We start from the raw sequence: 23,681 nt of genomic DNA on the forward strand, positions 1-23,681 counted from the left end.
CATCACTGTTGGCACTGTGATAACTCCCTTGTTTATGGTATTGCAGTAGTTACTTTTCTGTTGCCATGACAGAATAGTATGGCCAGGGCAGCTTACACAATGAAGGGTTTATTTGGGCTTATGGTTCTAGAGGGATAAGAAACTATTATGGCAGGGAAACAAATAGGAACAGGCATGGCAGCTGGGGAGAAGCTGAGCGATCACATAAAGCAGAGAGTAAACTCAAAATGGCTCAAGTCTAAATGTATGTGTGTGTGTGTCTGTGTGTCTGTGTGTCTGTGTCTCTGTGTGTGTGTGTCTCTGTGTGTGTGTCTCTGTGTGTCTGTGTCTCTGTGTGTCTGTGTCTCTGTGTGTCTGTGTCTCTGTGTGTCTGTGTCTGTATAGTTTCTCAAGACAGGATTTCTCTGTGTAACATCCTTGGTTGTCCTAGATCTTGCTTTGTGGACCAGGCTGTCCTCGAACTCAGAGATCGACCTGCCTCTGCTTCCTGAGTGTTGGGATTGAAAGTGTGGACCACCAAGCTCATCAAGCCTAAACTCTTATGTACCAGTGACACACTTTCTTGAGCCAAGCACACTGCCTAAATTTCTCAGACAGACAGCCAGCCACCAGCTGGGAGCCAGACTTGTGGGGACATCTCATTCAAACCACAAGTTCCTTAGCTAGTCCAACTAATGAGGAAGCATCATCTTACTCCGAGAAAGCAAAGAGGATGTCACAGGGACTCAGGAAGCTGAGATGGATATCTCACTTCCATCACCATATGCCCTGCACTAACCTCCTGACACCAACTAGCAAGTGTATCCCAGGTCTAGAAGTCTACATACCCATGATCTCAGCCAAGTCTCCTGACTGGAAACATTTTTCCTCTATCCTTTTACCAAAGTTACTCTGTCCGAATACCCAGCATAGATGCCTCCCTGAGGATCAGAACAAATCAGCCCTGTGTGCACACCTATGGAGAAAGGAGCTTTTGTACGCATGATGAGCACTGTAGATGGTAGATGTAAACACTGTGGGTGGGCTCCACAAGGTGAACTAATATATAAACACCTTTCTCAAAAGGTTTGTCTCCCAAAGACTTCAGAAGTGTGTGTGTGTGTGTGTGTGTGTGTGTGTGTGTGTGTGTGTGTGTGTGTGTGTTGGGAGGCGGGTATCAGCCAGAAATGAGATAAACTCAAAGTATTTTTAAGTGTCCTTTTAAAGTTTGTAAGCAATTGGGTAGATCTGAGCTCTGGGACTTAGACTTAGCCATCCTCTGCTACTTTGTGTTCTTTGTGAAACATGTTTAATCTCTTAGACTGTCTTCATTGTATAAAATAATCCTCAGTGTTCTTTCCATGAGAGAGTAATTTACAATGACTGAAGTTAGCCTGAGACCCTCTTACATGTCCTGGATGGGAGACAGCTTCATTGAGAGGCACAAGTTAGATGTCACAAGCAAGTGGCAGGTCCCCAGGCCAATTGCAGTAAGATCCAAACTAAAGTCACTTTAAGAATTCTTTGATACAGCATTGATTTCTTGTGTTTTCCTCTTTCATGTCAGGTTGTCCGTACTGAGAAGAACAGTTTGAACAATCGGTTCTTGCCCTGGAATGAGATCGAGACGGAGGCCATACTGTCTATCGATGATGACGCTCACCTCCGTCATGATGAAATCATGTTTGGGTTTCGGTGAGGGACAGATTTTCAAACACTTCAGTGTGAAAGTGCTAAAAACCAATTTGGAGTTCTCAGCTGACAGCAGAGGAAAAACTGGGAGCTGTTGGGGTGTCGTGGAATGGGACTGGTCCCTGGTCTCAGTGGTTTGGCTGACTCTCACGTATCCTCTTCAGGACTGCTCTGATCCCAGGAGGTTCTTCCTCTGGGGCCAGGGAGAAGGGAGTCTGTGATTAGCTGGGCCAGGGTTCCTTGCTTCTCCTGGACCTGCAGGTTTGTCATCCTTAAACCAGCCTCCTGGGCCGAGAAAAGAGATGAGGAAATAGGTTTGTGTTGTAGGTGGCAGGGACAAAGGATTGTTTGTTGAGGAAGGGGACAGTGCCAGAGCACTGGCCCCTGAGATGTGATTGGGGTAGAGAACAGAGGTCCAACAGGAAAAGGGAGGAGGAGGAGGAGGAGGGGAGGAGGAGGAGGAGGAGGAGGAGGAGGAGGAGGAGGAGGAGGAGGAGGAGGAGGAGGAGGAGGTGGTGGTAGCAGTAGCAATGATGACATTAACGTTTGTTAAATCCATGCTGTGTGCTGGGGACTACCTAAGAACCTGGGCTTCTCTCACTAACACCCCTTGAATTAGTTAATTTTTGCTATGGCAAAAACAAAAACATGGGGAAGATTGATTTGACTCGGGTTTTGAAGCATCTTGTCATTGGTCGCTTGGCTCCGTGCACATGGACATGACAGCATGGCAAGGAGAATGTGTGGAGAGGCTATTCTCTGTGTTGTGACAGACAGGAAGCAGAGGAATGGATGACTATGGGAAGGGACCAGGGCAGGGTGTTCCCCCAGAGACATGCCCCCACTGAGCCTGCCCTTCCAACTAGGATTCCACCATCTTCCAATAAAGCCACCACATTATAAATCCATCAAGCCCCCTTATGAGGTCAGAGCAGTCACAGACACAATCCAGGGCTGTGTCTAATCGGAATTAATGAACAAGGAGCCAGTACAGCCTAGGGGCCTGATGGTGGAAGTTGTAGTTTGTGTATGTGATCTATAGGAGTGAGTTGAGATACCAGAGAATAAAGCTGTAAGCAGTGGCAGCCTACTGGTGAGTTTGCAGGCCTATTTAACTCTCCCTCCCTTTTGTGCTGGGCTGCGCTCTCCAATTCCTGGTGCAGGTGGTCTGGGGGCTTAGGTGGTCTAGTAAGGCACACTACCTGTAAGAGAATGAAGTGGATTGAGTGTTCTGAGTAGGTCAGTGCATGAAATATCCGCAGTGAGGTTAGTAAAATACCTCACTGAGCATTTAGAACCTTTGCAAAACATTGGCATTTACTGTGGCATGCAAGGGTCACTGTGGAAAATGTATTATTAATTTCTGTTCCATCACAGAGAACAATGTCAGTTGCAAACGCATGTGAATTAATGGATTAGTTGGAATGCTGCTTTAGACTTGCTTCCATGGTAACATCCAAGAGTGAACATTTTGCTGAAATTAAGTTTTCAGTGACATTTATTGGACATAATTTATGTACAATCCCATTTATACATTCAGATATAGAGTTGGATAGACTTTTATGCAGTCATCATAGTCCATTTTAGAAAACATCACCAAAAGAAATTGTATCCATCAACCACCCTCTGTCATTTTCTACCCCTGTAAGTCCTAGGTAACCATTAAGCCTCACATCTCTATAAATTTTCCTATTGTGGACACAAGTGGCCTCCTGTGGCTGGGTTTCTCCACTCCACCGTATGTTTCTAGGGTCATCTGTCTCATAGCGTGCAACAGAACTTCATTCTTGTTGTATGGGTGTGCCACATTTTCTTTCCTCATTTATTCATTTAAAGACAGGGTCTCGGGGCTCACTGGAGAGATGGCTCAATGGTTAAGACTATTGATTACTCTTCCAGAGGACTCAGGTTCAATTCCTAGCACCCACATGGCAGCTCACAACTGTCTCTAGCTCCAGTTCCAGAGGATCTGGACATATATGCAAACCACTCATTAATGCACATAAATCATTTCAGAAAGGGAGGGGAGCTCCACTATGTAGCACTATGAAACTTGCAATATAGACCTGGTTGCTCTTGAACACAGAGATTTGCCTGCCTCTGTCTCCTGAGTGCAGGGATTAAAGATGCACACCACTAGGCCTGTGCTGTACTAACGGACATTTGGGTCTTTACTATTTGCCAGTGAAACACACTGCATGTCTGGACAGGAACATTTCTTTTGGGTACATACTCAGCTGTGGAGTGACTGGGCCAGAGGGTGGGTGCTTTGATGTTTTGAGGAACTACTAAACTGCTTTTCAAAGTAGCTGTATCATTTTAGCAGTTAGTGAGCATGCCACTTTAACTATGTCCTTGTCAGTGCATGTTTACTGAGTTTTATTTTATGACTATCCTAAGTGGGTGTGAAATGGTGTAGTTCAAGATAGATTTGTATGTGCGAATGCAGGTGTGTGTGCATGTAGATACTCGTCTGGAGGCCAGAAGTCAGCTTTGGTTTTATGGACTGAGCCATCTCCCCAGTTCCCCTTTACCGATTTGATATTTTTCTCTAATGACTATCACGTTGAGTGTCTCTTCAAGTGTTTATGGATTAGTTGACTTGTTTGAATGCCTTTGCTGAGAGATGTTGATTCAGATATTTTGTCTATTTTTGTTTGGATTGTGTATTGTCTGGGTTCTCCAGAGTAACATAACTTACAGAATGAATTCATATATATATATGGGATTATTAGAGTGGCTTACAGGCTGTGGTCCAGCTAGTCCAATAATGCCTACCTGTCAACAGAAGGTTCAGGAATCCAGTGGCTCAGTCACGGTTCAGTATACACTGGAATCCCAAAGAAGTAGACTCTAATGTCAGTGAGGGAATGGACTTGAAAGCAAGGACTTCCTTCTTCCATGGCCTTATGTAGGCTTCCAGCAGAAGGCGTGGTCCTGATTAGAGGTGGGGTTTCCCAGCTCAAAAGACCCAGACTAAAGGTCTGTCTTCCCATCTCAGAGATTCAGATCAGAAGACCTTCCCTCTTCAAATCAAGCAAAAATACCTCCCAGGTGCGCCCCTCCATTTTTGGATTTTAGTTAATTCCAGATGTAATCAGGTTGACAACCAAGAATGGCCACCGAAGATTATTTGTCTCTTTACTACAGAGTTATGAGTTCCTTATTCTAGATGTAAGTGTATGCCTGTTCCGTGTCAGAGAAACCAGCAGTCTTCCGCGCCGCAGGCTATCTTTGCACCTCCTTGTGGAATTCTTTGAAGCACAAAGTTTTCAGTTTTGATGAATTCTAATTTATCATTTTGTGTTTTTTAGCAGCATTTACAAAACCATTTTTATTGTAGTTTATCTTAAGAAACAGGAGGTCCACTGCTGTGGAGTTCCTCTCTTCCATTCCGTCCTTTTGCTGCTGAGGCACAGGTGACAGAAATAGCATCTTTACTTCTGACAGAAGGTCTGCTGTCCCCCTCCCCCTTTCTGTGGTGGATTACTGAAGCAAGTCTTTTGCTAACTGAGATTGAAAAAGGAACATCCTACTAACTGGGCTGTTGTCCATGGTAATTTAACAGCTGTGGCTCTCCCTGTTACGAAAAGAGAAAAGCCTAGAAGAGCTACAGGAATGGTCTTTGCCACTCCAGGTGTTGATAGTGGGAAATGCCTGTATTTTTGATGTGGCCTGCTGAGGGGCTGGGAGCTGTGGATGTGACCATGAGGTATTGAGAGAACTTCAGTCACTCCCAGACTCCCTCCCAAGAATGACTGAGATAAAGGAGTCCTAGCTCTGAGGAGTTTGGATTCACATAGGTGCTGAAGGTGCCAGCCTACTTTGTCAGCTGTAGCTTTTTGACCTTTTCTGAATGGTGAGAAAGTAGAGAATCCCTTTCAGAATGTGGGGTTTAGCCTTCAAGAACTGAGCTGGCACACTGTCTTTAGGCGTAGATCCCAACCAACATCTGCAGGCAGGAAAGGGAGACACATAGTGGAACACACGTGCACCCAGCACAGTGTGACTTGTTTAGGTTTTATTAGCTTATTATCAGTTGTATGAAGCTAGGGCTTCATGGTGACATTTCTGTGCCTCCATAGGTTGTAATTTGCATACTCATTCTTTATGCCCTTCTCTTCCTTTATCCCCATTTACTTCTTTTAATTTCATGTCCTTTCCCCCTTAGTGTCTACACATGATAGAAAACATATTTGTCTCTTTGACTCCGGCTTATTTCATACCACATGATGAGCTTCAGCTCCATCCGTGATCCTAAAAATGACACGACTTCATTCTTTGTACCTGCATCTGTGTGCCACACTGTCTTTATCCACTTACGAATGGATAGACACCTGGGGCCTCTGTAGAATGTCACAGTAAACATGTCTCTGTAGTGTAACGTGATTTCTTCCTGCCAGCTGCCTAGGTCCCGCTGCTGTCTCAGCCCCCAAATAACACATGAGACACTATATTAATTATGAAGCTGTTGGCCATTTGCTATGGTTTCTTAATGGCTAGCTCTGACTTAATTATTAACCCATAATTACTAATATATATTTTTATAAGGTGTTATCTTACCGGGGATGCAGCCTCATGCATCCTCTCTTTCCAGGATCACATAGCAACTCTCTACTCTTGAATACATTTCCCAGAATCCTCCTCAACTCCTAGTCCCACCTATCTTGCTTCCTTGTTGGCCAACAGTGCTTTATTTATCAACCAATAGGACAACATATACACAGAAGGACTTCCCCCATCACTGTAGGAAGCTGACTTGGATTCTTTTCAGTAAAGGTTGTGCTTTAACTCCCTGAGGGGCTCATGCAGATGTTCTAAGTGCCTGGCCTTAGACTCCTGCATGTATGCCAGGGCCCTGCGTGTCCACACCTCACTAGAATTTGTTTCCTTGATGACAATCATTCTGACTGGTAATGTGAACCCTCAAGGTAATTTTGATTGCATTTTCCTGATAACGAAGGGTGCTGAACAGTTTTTCGTGTGTTTATTGACCATTTGTACTTATTTCCTTTGCCCATTTTTGTTGTTTAAGTCTTTGAGGTCTTTCTATTCTAACTGTTAGTTCCCTGTTGGGGTGTGTGCCAGGCAGGGCTTCTGTCCCACGCTGTCTGCACTGACTGCTAAGTTTGTGTGAGCTTTTTGTATTGGGAGCAGAATCACTTGTAACAGTCAGAGGTATAAACAGAGAGGAGAGAGAGCCATTGTGTGGTCCACTCACACGAAGCAACTCGGAGTCTGATTCATAGGGACACTAAGAATGGGGAGGAAGATGAGTAGCAACTCATTTCCAGTGCAGGAGGATTGGCAGGCCCTGGCGGTGGATGTTGGTGATGGTGACACAAGTTGTGTGTCTTTAATGCCACTGGATAGTATGCCCTTAAAAAAATTAAGATGGCATTTTGCCACAATAAAAATTCCATTGTTTAAAAAAGGAAAGGCCCTATGTTGTGGAGGAAGTTGTGAGTTGTCATCTGTTAGATCAGCAGCTCTCAAACTCTGTTTCGGGGATTGCAATGCCCTGAAGCAGCTTAGGAGAGCTCAGGCAGCTGCAATCTCTGAGGCCTTTTAGGGGCTGCCAGCTCCTGGAACTGAAATGCTTTCAGCTCCAATTTCAACCAGTGAAACTGCGAACTGATTGTATTTGTTTTGACTTAGCTATAGATTTGGGAATGATATAAAAGTGTCTCCTGGGCTCAGCAAGTAAAAGCACTTATCTGCTAAGCCTAGGGACCCAAGTTTCATCCTGGACCCAACAAAGTTGTCCTCTGACCTCTACATGTACATCATAAGCACATGCATGCACACAGTGTTTCTTCAGACTTTTCAAAGCTGAGCCCAGTTCTCCCATTCTTCCTGCATTTAACAGATGCCCACATTTGATGGTCTGTGGACAGCTTTACACATTGTTCAGTTTAGGAGATGGGTTCTCCTCACCACAGTGGTTGCTTCTCACATGTGCTCCCTGGATCAGGAAGAACAGGAACTCAGGGTAGCGAAATTACTTGTTCTGTGGAACTAATATGCCATGTTCATTAAAAACAAACCCTTAAAGAAATGAAAGAAACAGGACTTGGTGTCTCCTGATTCTTAGCACATTGTCATCTTCTGGAGCTTATTATGTGACCTTCCCATTAGACACTGGAGAGACACTTGTGGGGTGATAAACAGATTATTGATGGCACTGTGTATGTAGTTTTTATCTGATTTGCTTGTCTGACTTTTTTTAAAAAGAAGGAAAAACTGAAATAGAGGAAAAGTGCAAAAAATCTAAGTGCTCATTTTAAGTGTGTGTATTTTCAAGTGTGTGGAGAGAGGCACGTGATCGTATTGTGGGTTTTCCTGGCCGGTACCATGCATGGGACATCCCTCACCAGTCCTGGCTCTACAACTCCAACTACTCCTGTGAGCTGTCCATGGTGCTGACAGGTGCTGCCTTCTTTCACAAGGTAAGAAAAGGCTGGGTTGAGTGGTCTGTGCTTAGTAAGGGTGAGCTTGTATAGGAATGAATGATGAATGCTGCCTTCGTACCACCCATTCTGCATATGTGCCCCTGGTGGGCCAGAGACAAGCTATTTCTCCATTTGAAGAAACTGAGTGATATGCTTATAGAAGCTGAGCATGGTGGCCTGCACTTGGAATCCCAGTGGTTTGTAGCTAAGTAGGAGGATCATAGGGTTGAGGCTAGGCTAGGTTTCAAAGTGAGACCCCATCTCAAGACAAGAAAACAAAACTGTGCATACAGTAACTGAAAGTCAGGACCTGGATTGCCTGCGGACCATGAGGACTACCTGTAGACCAATGGCTCTCATTATGGACAGCTGAGGGCACCAGTACAGGCGGAAGAGGGCACTATTACCTTAGGCCATCGGTCTCAGATCATGTTGGCATTGGGTGCCACTTGTTATGTGAACCCACAAGAATCTGTTAAAGGGTCTCAGAATTTAAGATAGGGGCCGGGCAGTGGTGGTACATACCTTTAGTTCCAGCCTGGTCTACAGAGCGAGTTCTAGGACAGCCTCCAAAACAATTATATATATATATATATATATATATATATATATATATATAGTGTGTGTGTGTGTGTGTGTGTGTGTGTGTGTGTGTATGATAGGGATAAACACCCACTGATACAGAATAGATTAGATGCCACCTTCTCTCTTGGGCGATTGGAGCCAGAGCAAGGAGCGGGTGGTCCCCATCTCCCCTGGGTAGAATGGTAGGACACAGTAATTGGATTGCACCGGCATCTAATCTGTTAACAGACTCTAGTGGGTTCACATAACACACGAGACCAAAAGACCTGTTGGCTATTGTCTACTTCCAGCATGGTCACCCCAGATGTGGCTGTCAGGCCAGAGCCTGGCCCCCTTCTGGCTCAGGCTGACCGCCACTGTGCAGGGCTCTGCCACTCCTTCCCAGAGGTGCTGTTTTACATTGGGGTTTGGACTCCTGAGCACCCACAGTGCGGGTGCCTTCAGCCGTCATGCCCTCACTGCACTGTCACCTCTGTTTTGCTGCTTTTTGCTCCTTTTTCTACATTTCTTCTGATCTGCAACATAACCACTGTCCTCTTGTGGCTCCTGAGTTCTTTTTTTAAGATTTATTTATTATGTATACAATGTTCTGTCTGCATGCCAGAAGAGGGCACCAGATGTCATTACAGATGGTTGTGAGCCACCATGTGGTTGCTGGGAATTGAACTCAGAACCTCTGGAAGAGCAGCCAGTGCTCTTAACCTCTGAGCCACCTCTCCAGCCCAGCTCCTGAGTTCTTAATGGGTGTCTGGTCAGATATATAAAAAGAACACCAAAGTATGAAAACATGCAGGAGAGAAATTATGAAATGCCTTAGGTTTTTATGTTTACTTGTTGAAATGCAATTGTTTTGGATAAATGGGGGTAAGTAAGGCGTTCTACTTTCATTCTTCCCTTTTTGGTTTTGCTTTTTTGAGATAGGGTCTCTTTACATAGCCCTGCGGCCCTGGAACTCACTATGTAGAGCAGAGTGGCCTTGACCTGAACTCGGGTTCTGCCAGCCTCTGCCTTCCAAGTGCTGGGACTAGAGGCATGGGTCGCCACTGGCTTTTTTCTTCTGTGGTGCTACTTGGGACCAGTGCTAAGCTGGAGTATGCAGAGTGCCCTGCTGCGAAGTGACAGCTCCAGTTCCTTTTGAGTTTTAACAGCATGGTTATGAGGACATTTAAAATGCCACACGGGCTCATATTACACTTAGTTTTTTGTTTTTTTTTTTGAGACAGGGTTTCTCTGTATTGTTTTGGAGGCTGTCCTGGAACTCGCTCTGTAGACCAGGCTGACCTCGAACTCACAGAGATCTGCCTGCCTCTGCCTCTCGAGTGCTGGGATTAAAGGCATACGCCACCAACGCCCGGCTACACTTAGCTTTTTAAAAACTTAAATTTGTTTTTCCAGATGTGTGTGTGTGGTATGTATGTATGTATGTATGTATGTATGTATGTATGTATGTATATATGTATGCATGCATATATGCATACATACTTGTGTGTGTCTGGGCACATGCATGTGTGTGTGCAGGCCCAAGGCTGATGTCAGGGATCATCTCTGACCATCTACCTTACTCATTGAGTCAGGGTCTCAGTGAGCCCCAGAGCTTGCAGAAATGTCTGGTCTCGGTAGCCAGCTTGCTCTGGAGATGCTCTTGTAGGCTGCAATTACAGGTAGGCTACCACACCTATCTGGCATTTATGTGGGTTTTGGGGCTCCAAATTTCAGTTCTTAACTTTGCAAAGCAAGCACTTTTAACCATTGAATTGTTACCCCAGCCCCTGTATTATATATATATATATATATTTTGAGTGATAGTTTCCCTTTTGAAGTCTTCAACTGGGCTCTGAAGAATTCCTCTTCTTAAGGTTGGTGGGTACTGCCCTAGTGTTCAAGGGGCTTGGGTTCCATCGCCAGCACCACAGAACCCCTGTTCTGAAATGAGAAGTCACTTCCACTGCCCCTCACAGGATGCCTTTGCCAGCTCCTCAGCGCATTGCACTGGCTTTTGTGAGGGCTTTTTTGTAGACTGTGTAGATGAAGCTGATCCTGAGATGTTAGTTACCACAGTGAGATCTGCTTTGCAAGATGCTCCATTGTTCCTGGCTCTCAGCCCCTAGATGCCAGTAGTGCGTGGTCCCACTGTGACTGCCCCCTGGGCACCCTCCCACATCACACGACAGCCCCCAGAGCCAGTGGCTGAAAGTGAAAGGCCTTCTAACAGTGACCATCCTTTCTTCCCTGACAGTATTATGCCTACCTGTACTCTTATGTGATGCCCCAGGCCATCCGAGACATGGTGGATGAGTACATCAACTGTGAGGATATTGCTATGAACTTCCTTGTCTCCCACATCACACGGAAGCCCCCCATCAAGGTAGGCCCTGTGGGAAGGTGTGTGCGTGCACACTTCATCTTCTGGTTTGTCTTAGTGCAGCTGTGACGGTGCCACACTCAGACTTTCCTGTAAAGTGCACAGGGACGCCCCTTACATAATTGATTGTAGAGCTGTGAGACGTGGCCTTGCACTGAGGCCACTGGGGAACTTGTGGGGTGTGAGGGGTGGGATAGCTTCACTCCCGTCTCTGCTTCATGTCTGAAGCAGGCCGTGGCTTCTAAAGGTCCATGCATTAACTGCTTTGTTACCAAAAGGAATCGCAGTGTCTTCCGGTCACCTTATGGTAGCTGCAGCATATCACAGGGTTGCTGGTCACTGCTCTGAAGTGGTGCTCACGGTTTCTTTCTGTCCCAGTTCAGTTCCCAGCATGCATGCTCAGTGGTTCACAACCTCCTGTAACTCCAGGTCTAGGGAATCTGATGCCCTCTTCTGGACTCTGCAAGTACTGCATTCATGTGCACATGCCCACATAAGACAGACACACGTATGCACACATAATTAAAAGTAAAAATCTGAAGAATCCACTGCTTCAGTGCAAACAATGATTATGTGATGGGAGTTTGTGGCTTCGGTGACAGTTGGTAGAGGAGCAGGGGGTGAGTGGAGTAAAGAGGCCAGACTGTGTATCTGCATGCGTACTCTAAACATGCAGCTTGCTCTTAGAATGGTAGAGGAGCAGGGGGTGAGTGGAGTAAAGAGGCCAGACTGTGTATCTGCATGCGTACCCTAAACATGCAGCTTGCTCTTAGAATAAATGTTTTATCTAAACCATTTTTGTTTAAAATAGATGGACAAGAGGTGTGACATGGTATAAATGCCCGCCCCTCTATTCTCCTGTATAGATATTGTTGTAGTTAAGAAAAAAAAGCTGAGCAAGAAAGATGCCGTGCGACAGAGTTCAAAGGGAGAAGTTTTTCTTGAGGGACTGTAAGAGGGGAAAGCTGAAGGGGGAAATCAGCGTCTGGGGACAGGAGCAGTGGGAGGGAGGGGAAGGAGAAACAAGAGTGGGAGAGGGGGAACAGAGAGGGAGAGAGAGAGAAGGATGAGAGGTAGTCAGGGCCCTTTTAAAAGGGGACATAGTGAATGTGCACAGGTGGTGCTCTTAGTGCTGCAGCTGAGGGCGCATCCTCTCAGATCTCCAAGAGCAGGCCAGTGTAGATGCCTGAGTACTGACAGACATGTTGGTGTGAACCTGCACTGACCATCGGACACTGGAAGCCTCCTCCTGCCCCGAGTTTTAGTCTGTCCTGTTTCTTTTCCAGGACCAGGACTGCCTGTCTGGACTTCCACAAATGTCCTTACACCTTGCTGTGCCTCTTAATCATATTGCTTACATGGTCCTGTTGTCTTGTCTCCCATTCTGGGTTCCTATTCAGTGCCCTTCACTTGCTGGTTTTTTTCTTCATGCTCATAGGTTGAATAATGTCTGCATGGTTTCTGAGTGTCTCTGGAAAGTTCCTTGTGCACACGTGCCTTCATCACAGGCCGTCATCATCCTGCTGCCTCTGTCTTTGGTTTCTGCAGGTCCTTCCCCCGTGTTCATTTTTGTGTACAACTTGTTTGATGCTGCAAAGGGCTTTGCCCTTCCTCCCAGGCCTGGGCTCACTGCCTGAGACCACTTAGGCTTTGTGAGCATCTTGCGTGTGCAGGACACACAAGTAGCTTAAATTCCTACCCCAGTCCCACATGAGATGTCCTCAGATGTGACTAGAGGTGTGCCATTCCCCTTCTGATTAGAGCTGAGCTTGAGAAGAAAACCTTTGTCTACCATCATTGTTAGTCTCTTCTACCCAGGTCTCATCTGCTGGGTCCCAGACTCAAGTCTCCAGCAGAACTTTGTGAAGGGTTCGTGTCCTACTAATCTTTCTATTGCTGCAAAGAGACACCATGACCACTGTAGCGTGTATTATACGCCCCAGTCTGGTCCCTGAGCCGCATTAGTCCCAAATGAACACGCAGGACACTATATTAATTATGAAGCTGTTGGCCGTTTGCTATGGTTTCTTAATGGCTAGCTCTGACTTAATTATTAACCCATAGTTACTAATATATATATTTTATAAGGTCTTATCTTACCAAGAACACCAGACTTGTGTTCTCTCCTCCTGGGATCACATGGTGAATCTCCACTCTTGACTACATTTCTCAGAATCCTCTTCAATTCCTAGTCCCACCTATCTTGCTTCCCTATTGGATAACAGTGCTTTATTCTACAACCAATCAGATAAACATATACAAACAAGGATTTCCCCCATCAGACCATAGCAACTTTTTTTTTTCAAGACAGGGTTTTTCTGTTGCCTTGGCTGTCCTAGAACTAGCCCTGCGGACCAGACTGGCTCAAACTCACAGAGATCCACCTGTCTCTGCCTCCTGAGTGCTGGGATTAAAGGTGTGCGCCACCACTACCCAGCCAATGGCAGCTCTTATAAAGGAAAACATTTAATTAAGGCTGGCTTACAGTTCTAGAAGTTTAGCCCATCGTTGTCAAGGCAAGACATCATGGCAGCCTCCAGGCAGACATGGTGCTGGAGAAGGAGCTGAGAGCTCTACATCTTGATCCATGGGCAACAGGAAGTGAACTGTACCACACTCGGCATAGTTTGAGCATATGTGAGACCTCCAAGCCTGTCCCGACAGTGACACAGCTCTTCTAACAAAGCCACACCTACTCCAACAAGATCACACCTCCTAACAGTGCCAATCCTTATAGGCTAAGCATTCAAACACATGACTCCATGGGGCCATACCTGTTCAAATCACCAAGTGCCTATGTCATGGTTGGCCATGTGGTTTGTGATACCATGTTACTTAAATTTTTTAATTGTTGGAAATGTTAATGATAGACTAACTCTTTTCTAAGTTTTTAAAATGTAGTTTTCTTAAATACCTTTTTAATTGTTTTGGCATAATTATTTGTTTCTGATTTGGCTAGTTTTCCAGTGTTTTGCTATGATTCAACAAATAACTGTGTACCAACATCTTGCTCTGCCACCTAGATAAATACTGCAAGTAGACTTGTTTGGCCCAGTAACACAGGGCATATAAGACTGTGCCGTCTGTTACGTGCGGTGACATGGACCCCCGTGAGTGTTTTGGATACATTCATGCTGGGCTGTGTGGATACATTGATGCTGGGCTGTTAAGTGCGGTGACATGGACCCCCGTGAGTGTTTTGGATACATTCATGCTGGGCTGTGTGGATACATTCATGCTGGGCTGTTAAGTGCGGTGACATGGACCCCCGTGAGTGTTTTGGATACATTCATGCTGGGCTGTGTGGATTCAGCCATTGGCTCAGCAGCTTCACTGTGAACATGGCCTTGGCTCAGCCACACTGTAAGGTTCTGTGAGCAGTCATGCTGTGTTCTCACTTGCGTCCTTTCTCCGTTTCCAGGTGACATCGAGGTGGACTTTCCGATGCCCAGGGTGTCCTCAGGCCCTGTCCCATGATGACTCTCACTTCCACGAGCGGCACAAGTGTATCAACTTCTTTGTCAAGGTGTACGGCTATATGCCCCTGCTGTACACACAGTTCAGGGTGGACTCTGTGCTCTTCAAGACCCGCCTGCCCCACGACAAGACCAAGTGCTTCAAATTCATCTAGGGCCTTGGCAGTTCTGAGGGGACGAGGAACAGAGTGAGGGTAGTCGCTCTCAAGGTTCCCAGGTGTTGAAGGACCTTGGGAACATGGGTGGGGCAGGGCCTAGACCCTTTGCTGGGGGAGGCAGAAGGAACAGTGCAAAGGGGTAGCTGTCTTTATCTTGAAGTCAGCCACACTGGGCCCAGCATCCTGGTCAACAGACTCAGGGCTTCTGCACAGGGCACTGACTGATAGTGAACACTGAGGACTGTGGGGACTCTGAGGAGAGTCACTAGTTCATAAGCCAGGACGGCTGGTTCGTGTTTTTTAAATTCAGTAACAACTATTATTATTTAAAGAGAGAGTTTTCACATCTGCCATTCGAGGCTTATTTATATGTGTGCATATATGTCCACACTTACGTGTATATACATATATATGCACACACATATACATATATATATATATATATATATTTGGTGGGGTGGGGGTGCACCTGAAATTTCTGCCAATCTCTCCAAGGGAGGGACCTACCTGGCTGTGTGTTTAGTGGAGAGGGTCCTGACCCTGTGTTACCTGGACTGTCATTTGCAGCCCCACCTTCCCAGTGGCGCTGGCTACAGAAACAAGCAGGATGGACTTGGCCTAGGCAAGATCTCCTCATCTATTCTGACCCCTTTCTGTTGCTTCAGTGACGCGAACACAGCTTCCCCTCCTGCTGGAGGCTGCACGGGGGGACCGCCATGCTCCTGGGGCTTTGAGGGCTGGTCCCAGGCAGCACTTACTGGACATTGGGTTTGTTGCTCCTCTCCCGTTCCATCGTGTGTTTGAGAGAGAATAAGGAGGCAAACAGGCAGGGATAAGGCCTGTACTGCCCAGTGGCCTTCAGCTCACCCTCCTGGTGACACTGGTGCAGGGTGCTGGGGGCAGGTTCCTGTAGTAATCGTTTCTCTAGAGGAGACGATAGGAAATTGGCAGACTGGCAGGCCTGGGCAGGGAGCTTGTGTGGTGTAGAACTAACCTGTGTCCTTTGAGAATTCCAGAGTCTCACAGCAAGGCACATAGCTTGGAATGGACACCTAGGTGAGTTCACCTTCCCACTCGTGTCTGGACTCCATCCTGTACCCTGTGGGGTTTAGACCCCTGATGCAGGCGTGCTGGCTGTAGGAAGCCCCACTTTCAAGGCCTGGGACATGCTAGAACCTGGAGGCTGGGATTTGCTAGGAGAGTTCTAGTCTGGTCTTGGGAGTGAACAGACACTCACCCCCACATTACTGCTTTCCACTCCCTGGTAGGGTTCTGTTCCCAGGGCTGAAAGTGAAATTAGCTAATTTGGGGTATGGTGGCAGCAGAGTGATGTGTTGTCAGGGATTCAGCCTGTGACTTGTCACGCCAGCCCCACCTGGTTGAAGTGGAACCGAGTGTTTGGAACAGCTGAACCAGAGCTCAGGTCTGTCCTGGTCATGCACTTGCCTTAAGCCAGTCCCGTCTTCCTATGCCCGGACACGAGTGCTGCTGCTTGGGGTCCTGTCCTGCCTGCTGGCCTGACTTCTCTGGAGATCCTTCTGCTGTAGGGCTGGCATGGCCTCTGGGCGCGAGTCCCTCCTCCGGTAGGTCCTGGCCAGCAGGACCAGGCTGCTGCAGAGCTCCACTGGTATCTTCTTGAACCTGACACCAAGGGCTGGCTGCCTGGGATATTTAGTTCTTGGCAACTCAGCAAAGGGGTCCAGACTCCTTGCCCCAACTTTCTGTCCTCTCACTGTTCCTTGTAGCAGTAGCCCCCTTCCCTCAGGGGAGCCAAAGAGTGTGGTGTTTTCCTTTTCCTAAATATGTGGCTGCTATTTTATCATACCTTTGTTGTTTAAACTTCCCAGTATTGGGGATGGAAGCCAGAGCTGTGGGTGGGCATCCCGACAATCGCTCTGCCATGAGCCTCATCCCTATCCGCCTTGTTTCTTTTAACATGAGAACTTGGAACTTGTGAATTGACACTATGGCACCTGATGAGAAAGTCGGTCTCTATGGCAGAACCCCTTTGCAGAGCACTGAAAGCTGTTGGTACTCATGGGTATCATCGGAATGTGTTTCAGGGATGGTGATGTCAGAGCATCCTATGGGGTAGCATCCCTGGGCCTGGTGGGAAAACTAGCTGAAGGACCCCAGCAGCAAGTATGGGCCAGTGGTTGAATCTGAGGGACTCTCTGAGGCAAGAGGCAGAGACATAGCAGTTGGATACTGCTTGTCTTTTGGGTTGGGAGCTAGGGGACATGCTTGGGAAATGATGTTCCCGCTACAAGTGTGGGGAGCCTGCCTGGTGTTGGAAGCAGGTCTCTATGGGTCACCTCCTAGTGCTGACTCCTAACACAGGTCACACCTGGCCACCTAGTCTCAGCTTCCAGGGCCAGAACAGCTTTGATTTTCAGCTGCTCTTTATCTTGAGGGCAAGGGCCACCCACAGAGTGACAGTCCCCTAGGGTGCCTCAGGCCAGTAGACCACCTACAATGCTCCTATCTGGGGTGGCCTTGTTAGCGAACATGGGGCTGGAGGGTGGGGTTGCCTGGGGCAGCTCTGATAACATAATTTGTCCATCTGTTTGCCCTTTTCAAACCATGAGCACAAAGGTCTTATGTTGGATTTTTGTAAAAAACGAAATAAATGGAGACTTTAACTCAAGCTGTTTGGAGGTGTTTGGTTATTCTCAGCAGGGACAGAAGAGTTACCTGAGCCAGGGTGCCTGCCTGATCAGTGACCTCTGCAGGGCCAGATGGGAGCGCTCTGACCTCAGCCAGGGAGCAATAAGGGAGCTGGACAAGTGTGAGCCCAGGCTGCTGGTCAGTGTTCCATTCTGCACCCAGCTAACCTTTTTTACTGTGGGAATTTAAAAAAAGATTGATTTTTATTATGTGCATGTGTGTGACTTCATGTGCATGTATATAAGCACACGTGTGCAGCTGCCTGCTGAGACCAAAAGAGGGTATCAGCTTTCCCGCAGCTGGAGTTAGGGACAGTCGTGAGCCACCTGATGTGTGTGCTAACGGAAGTCCAGTCCTTGAACCATCTCTGGCTCCTCCCATTGACTTTTAAAAATGTGGTGTCCTGTGCTGACCTGGCAAGGGTGGCTGCTGGGTATCACTGTCACATCAGATCACAGACCTTTGGTGTCCGCACCTGAGACATACCTGGGTTGAGAGCAAATGCTGTCCTGGGCTGTGGAAGATGGAACCCTGGAAGGGTCTGGAGTGGCAGGCCCTCATCTGACTCTGCAGGTAGGAGCCCAGGGCCTTGACATCTAAGATTGGTAGGACCTCTAAGTGTCCCCCTGGTGGGGCCAGCAGTGTGCACAGATGCGGGACTCAGGCCATAGTTACTTCTTGCCCAGAACACTGAGGAGGGTGAAGGGGCTGCAATATAAAACAATCTCACTGCAAACACAGAGAATGCCTATTTAGAATTCAGGTTGGTTCTGCTTCAGACCCACCTGTGGAATCAAGAGTGTCGCCAGTGGCTATCAGCGGCACTGTCACTCAGGAGTGAGAGCTGCTCCCAGATGGTGAGGTAGGGGCATGGGCTCTGCTCTGGAGTGTGAGTGTTCAGATACTGGGTTTTTTCCCACAGCACTGGTGGGGTCAAGGCCATCTGCTTAGTACGTAATCTCAAAAGGGCAGAGGCCCCGCGTAGGCCTTTCTAAGATGGAAAGTCCACTTTGGCTCACATGAGCAAACGGCACTGACTAAAATAAAGCAAACTGCTGGGCTCTGACGTGTTTCAGATGTCAAGGCCTTGCTGCAGCTGCCCGTGGGGTATATAATGAGAAGTGGCTGCTGTCCTGTCTTCTGGCAGAGCAGCCCTGCTGGCTGGCTGTGTGTGGCCTCTGGTGTGCTCTACATCCCCACTGGAGGAGGGGCATTCTCGGAGCACAGCACCAAGGAAGCCAGTAGGCTCCAGACAAAAGAATGTGACAGGCTGAACCCGTGGCCTTGCAGGTTTTGGGGAGAGGACAGGCACAGGGATTACTCGCAAGGTACCCAGGCATTGAATGGCCTTGGGGACATTTGTGGGGTAGGCTTCAGACCCTCTGCTGGGGGAGGCAACAGGAAGGGTGGAAACAGCCACTGCATTTCAATGATGAGTGAGCCAGGTGTGATGGTGCAGGCCTATAGTCCAGGTGCTCAAGAGGCAGGAGGCTGCCTGGAGTTGGAGGCATCTTGGGCACTTGGGCCGTTTCCAGAGTTCAGCTATTGGAATTAAGCTGCAGTGGACACTGAGGTCCTTTGGTGGGCCCGCTTCCTTCCTGCAGTGAGTTCCCGTGAGCAGGGTTGCTGTTGGATGACACACATCTGTACAGTGTTCTGCGAATCTGGGAGACCTTTCACTGAAGTGATCACTGCATTTCGTACTTGCAGTAATGCTGAGGCGTGTTCAGTCCCACATGCCCAGAGGCTGTGGTGCTGCCAGTCTTGGGTTCGAAGTTGAGGCCACATTTCCTGGTAACTGCTGATGGGCAGCTTCTTCTAAACTTAACACGCTGCCGTTCTTACTGATTTTTTTTTTTTGACACATTCACACCCGTGTATAATTCACCTGATCCCTTACCTGCCACCCTCTCATTTCCCTCTTATCGTGTCAACCCCCTTCCTCCCCTATGTAATTCCCTTTCACACCACATACGTTGTTTTGTTTTGTGACCCAGCTGAGTTAACACATGGAAGTTCCAAACAACTGGTGTTAGGAATTTCTTCTAGTTCTAGGAGCAGTCTTAGCTAGCTTCCAGGCAGAGCTATGCAGTGAGATCCTGTCTCCAAACATACATTTTATAGAAGGTGATCCTTTTCTCTTACATTTCAGTAGAACTAAAGAAAAATGCATGCACAGGTTGGTGTGGAGGCTCAGAGCTGGTGTCGAATGTTTTCCTTCATTGCCCCTTATCTGTTGACACTGGATCATTCTCTGAAGCCAGAGCTCACTGGCTAGCTAGACTCTCAAAACAGCATCTCCCTCTCTCTCTCTCTCTCTCTCTCTCTCTCTCTCTCTCTCTCTCTCTCTCTCTCTCTCTCTCTTTTTTTTTTTTTGCTGCTCCTAAATTTCCCCGTCTTTGCCTCCAATTCTGTTTTAGAAGCATGGTGTCTGGCTTTTTATGTGGGTCCTGAGAATTGAACTCAGTTTCGTCAGGCATGCACAGCAAGAGCCTTTATACACTGAGCCATCTTGCTGGCCCTAAATTCAGTTTTTCTTAAAAACATTTTTATGCATATGAGTGTTTTGTCTGCATATATATTTATGTATGTATACATATATATGAGCATGCATGTGCCTTGCCCTCTTGAAGGTTGGAAGAGGACTTTGGATCCCCTGAGACTGGAGTTACAGATGGTTGTGAGCCACCAGGTAGGTGCTGGGGATTGAACCTGTGTCCTCTGCAAGAGAAGCAAATGATCTTAACCACTGAGCTGACTCTCCAGCCCCTAGATTCAATTTAAGATCAGGTTGTCTCTTACCAAATGCACTCTGGTCCATAGCCATTGACTCTGGTCTAAAACACTTCCTGACATTTCCTGTTCTTTCCCTCCCTTCTGTTCCCTTCTGTGTCTGCAGTCCCTCTTGCCGTGTATTCTCAGGCCTGTGGGCTCTGCAGTGACAACTGCTTTCACTTCTGAGAGGGCAGGGTGCCCCCTTATTCCTGTCCAGGGAATGGTGGATCAGAGACAACTAAGCTTCCCAAAAAACTACATTTCATTTCTGTGATTACTTTGATTTTTCCCTCTGGGTTTGCTTTTGTTCTTTTTAGTTTCTGGAAGTAAAAAAATTAGGTCTGTTTTAGGCTTATGACTGTTTAAGGACTTGAAGTCAGTTTTAAGCACAACTCCTTTTTTTGAGATGGGGTCTCACTGCATTTATCTCAGCCTGCCCTTGCTTCGTCGTTATCCGAGTACTGGTGTGTGTATGGTAAGATTTTTTGTTTGTTTTTTCTTTTTAAGACAGACTTCTCTGTGTAGCCCTGGCTGTCCTGGAACTTGCTCTGTAGACCAGGCTGACCTCAAACTCAGAGATCCGTCTGCTTCTGCCTCTCAAGTGCTGGGATTAAAGGTGTGCGCCACCAGTGCCCGGCCAGCTTTTAATGTTTAAATCGGGCCTAACATCTCTCCCTTTTAGCTATATTTGGGCTTGCTTCCCTGCACACCACAATGGCAACTTGTCATTTCTTCCCTCTCAGTTGAGTGTCTCCTCCGGGTGGGTTGCCCTTCCCTTATCCCCAAATCCTCTGGTTTTTCAGTGTGGTTATTATTCTATCTACCTATCTGATGTTCTGTCCTACGCCCCTACTCTAGTCCTTACATACGTTTATCTGGAGTTTAAACATGACGTGGTGCATCGTGTACCCTTTCTCAGCATCAGGAATCAGATATCCAAAAACACAGCACATGAACAGGAACTGATTTCTTTTTTCTTCTCTTTTTTGGAATGTATCACAAAGCTTGAGACATGTGATCTCTCTAAATTGTAAACTTTTTTTTTGTTCATGGCTAGTTTTAATTTGCAGGCAACCGATTAGTCTCTTCCATCTTATCAGTAAAGTCTGCAAAGAATCAGGAAGTTGTTATAGAGCAAAGATGAATGGCACCAAGTTTAACAGTGATGACATTTACGAAACTGACCAGCAGGAAGCCCAGCAGGCAGAGGCAGACGGATCTCTCAGTTCAAAGCCAGTCTGGTCTACAGAGTGAGTTCCAGGACAGCCAGGACTACACAGAGAAACCCTGTCTCATAAACCAAAACCAAAGCAAAGTAGCCTGGGTCTGCGGTTATTTAAAGTTACTTGTGCTTAAAGTGGGAGGGCACATGCCACACGCACACGTGGAGGTCAGAGGTCAGCTTTCATGACCTGGTTTCCTCCTTCCACCACGGGCTTCCTTAACGGAGTCCTTAGGTGGGGCAAGTCTTTTGTCCCGATCTTTACATCCCTCAGGCCTTCAGACTCTCACTGGAGGTCTTGGGAATGTGCCCCTCTTTGCCCTAGAGCTCAGGCAACACTTTGTCTCTGCTGAGCTGAGGTCAGCAGAGGAAGTTAAGTGCACAAAATCCAGCAGCAGGAGCTTGACCAGGGCTCACTGGTGGCTGGAGGGTTGTACGGGTTGGGAAGGTCATTATTTTCAAAGTATAAAAGCACTGCAATTAACCAGGAAATATATTTTATTTTTTTATAATTTACTTATCTTTATTAAATTATTTTGAGAGATGGTCACACCTTGTAGTGCAGGTGAGTCTGGAAAACACTAGGTACCCCAGACTGGCCTTGAACTTGAGCAGTCCTTTTGCCCCGGCCTCCTGAGTGTTGGGGTTGCAGGTGTGAGCTCCCTCTGGCTAGCAGCATTTTAGGAAGTAGTATGTACATTAGGAAGATTAGGTTGCTGTTCATTGTGGTGGACTCACAGTTGTGTATCAGGGAGACAGCACAGTTAGGAATTAATACTGAGGTTACTAGAGTGTCAAGGAGTGAAATCCTGTGAACACAGTAACTCACTCCATGGCCTCTAATTCCTGTGAGACAATCAGCGTGACTGGTGACTGACTGTTGTAGGAATTTAGCAGTCGTATCTGGGGTAGACAATAGAATGATTAGTTTTCACTGTATCCAGGGTAAATATTAGAATGAATAGTTTTCACCGTATCCAGGGTAAACATTAGACCGAACAGTTGTTTTCTAGAAGTACTTTGACCTTGAAGGATCTTTGTGGAAAACAGTGATTGTTTTCCATGATTTGTAGAATTGCTTTTCTGAAGGGGCATTGCAGCCTTCATATGACTTTGGTCACAAGCCGCCGCTGGCACACCCGAGGCTCTTGGAGTACTGTGTATTGCAAAGGCACACAGAGGACTAAAGTCATGAGGGCATGTGACGTTTTTCTTCAGGACATATAGATTAGATTAAGGACCTTTGTATGACAAACAACTTAGTTTAGCAATCGGTAAACGGGGCTCAGTTCCTCAGAGGCTGGACCTTCCTGCTGCCACACAGGTCTCAGAATTTCATCCTGGAGTGACCTCTTTCTTAAACCCACCCATGCAACACACAGCACCCTGACACCTAATGACAAGGCCTGGGTAAAGACCCTGCTCAGACCCTGGTCCTAAGATGCAAATGCTGAAGTACTTCTAAAACCATTTGACAGCAGACTGAAACCTCTGGGTACACAGAATTGTGAAGACCATAGCGTAAAGCCTTCAGGGATTTGAGCTCATGATCTGGCTTGGAGCCCACAGCATTAGCCATCTTTGGCCCAGTTCTAGATTTTTTTTTTTCCTTTTGAGACAGGGTTTCCCTCTGTAGCTTTGGAGCCTGTCCTGGGGCTTGCTCTTGTAGGCCGGGCTGGTCTCAAACTCAGAGGTCCTCCTGCATCTGCCTCCCAAGTGCTGAGATTGAAGGCATGCACCACCACCGCCCGGCTTGGCCCGGTTCTATATCGCCTATCTCCAGGTTCAGCTGTGTCCTTTTCCAGAACAGGGCTGGTTACTTTTACCCTAGCCAAGGTTCAAAATAACGCATCGGTGCATCATCCCAATGTGGAGAGCCTGAAAACAGGTACCACTTACCTCCTATAGGGAGCAGCTTGTTCTGGTGTCTGTGGGGAGGGAGAGGCAGCCCATGTCATTACTAGTTTTCTTAGCTCTTCAGTGTGCCATCACATAGTGAGGGTTCCTGTTGGTCCTTCAGTGTCACATGGAAAAGCCAACTCCTGTCTTTGCAGTATATCGTGGAGTCTGTGGGCTGGAAGCTGGAGTGAGATGAAGAGTAGTGTGCCCTCGCCTAAGAGGAATGGACCAGGAGTCCCGCCCCTTGGCAGGATGTAGAGGAGCCACAAACTGGCCATTTGGGGGGCACTCACTCAGACTCTGTATTTCAGCTGAGATAAGAGGATCTGCTCCTGGGAACTCTAGCTGGGTGGGGGCAGGAGCTCTGGCTAAGCCACAGTGGACCCCGAGCCACAGAACTGTAAGGGAAGAAAC

The 23,681-nt window shown here is 47.1% G+C and overlaps 1 protein-coding gene across 4 annotated transcripts in view; it reads left to right on the forward strand.

The window, feature by feature from the left end:
- Extl3 (exostosin like glycosyltransferase 3) overlaps window positions 1–17,351 on the forward strand; it is a 101,556-nt gene extending 84,205 nt beyond the window's left edge. For all 4 annotated transcript variants that reach the window (XM_040740748.1, XM_040740749.1, XM_040740747.1 and 1 more), the window contains 4 exons: window positions 1,547–1,674; window positions 7,976–8,120; window positions 10,945–11,073; window positions 14,492–17,351. In XM_040740748.1, coding sequence (XP_040596682.1) covers window positions 1,547–1,674; window positions 7,976–8,120; window positions 10,945–11,073; window positions 14,492–14,701 — 612 coding nt within the window. In that variant the 3' untranslated portion in view covers window positions 14,702–17,351. The remainder of the gene's footprint in view (window positions 1–1,546; window positions 1,675–7,975; window positions 8,121–10,944; window positions 11,074–14,491) is intronic.
- Window positions 17,352–23,681: the final 6,330 nt, after the last annotated feature.

Source organism: Mesocricetus auratus, unplaced genomic scaffold (assembly GCF_017639785.1).
Source record: "Mesocricetus auratus isolate SY011 unplaced genomic scaffold, BCM_Maur_2.0 Super-Scaffold_100707, whole genome shotgun sequence".
Classification (NCBI taxonomy): domain Eukaryota; kingdom Metazoa; phylum Chordata; class Mammalia; order Rodentia; family Cricetidae; genus Mesocricetus; species Mesocricetus auratus.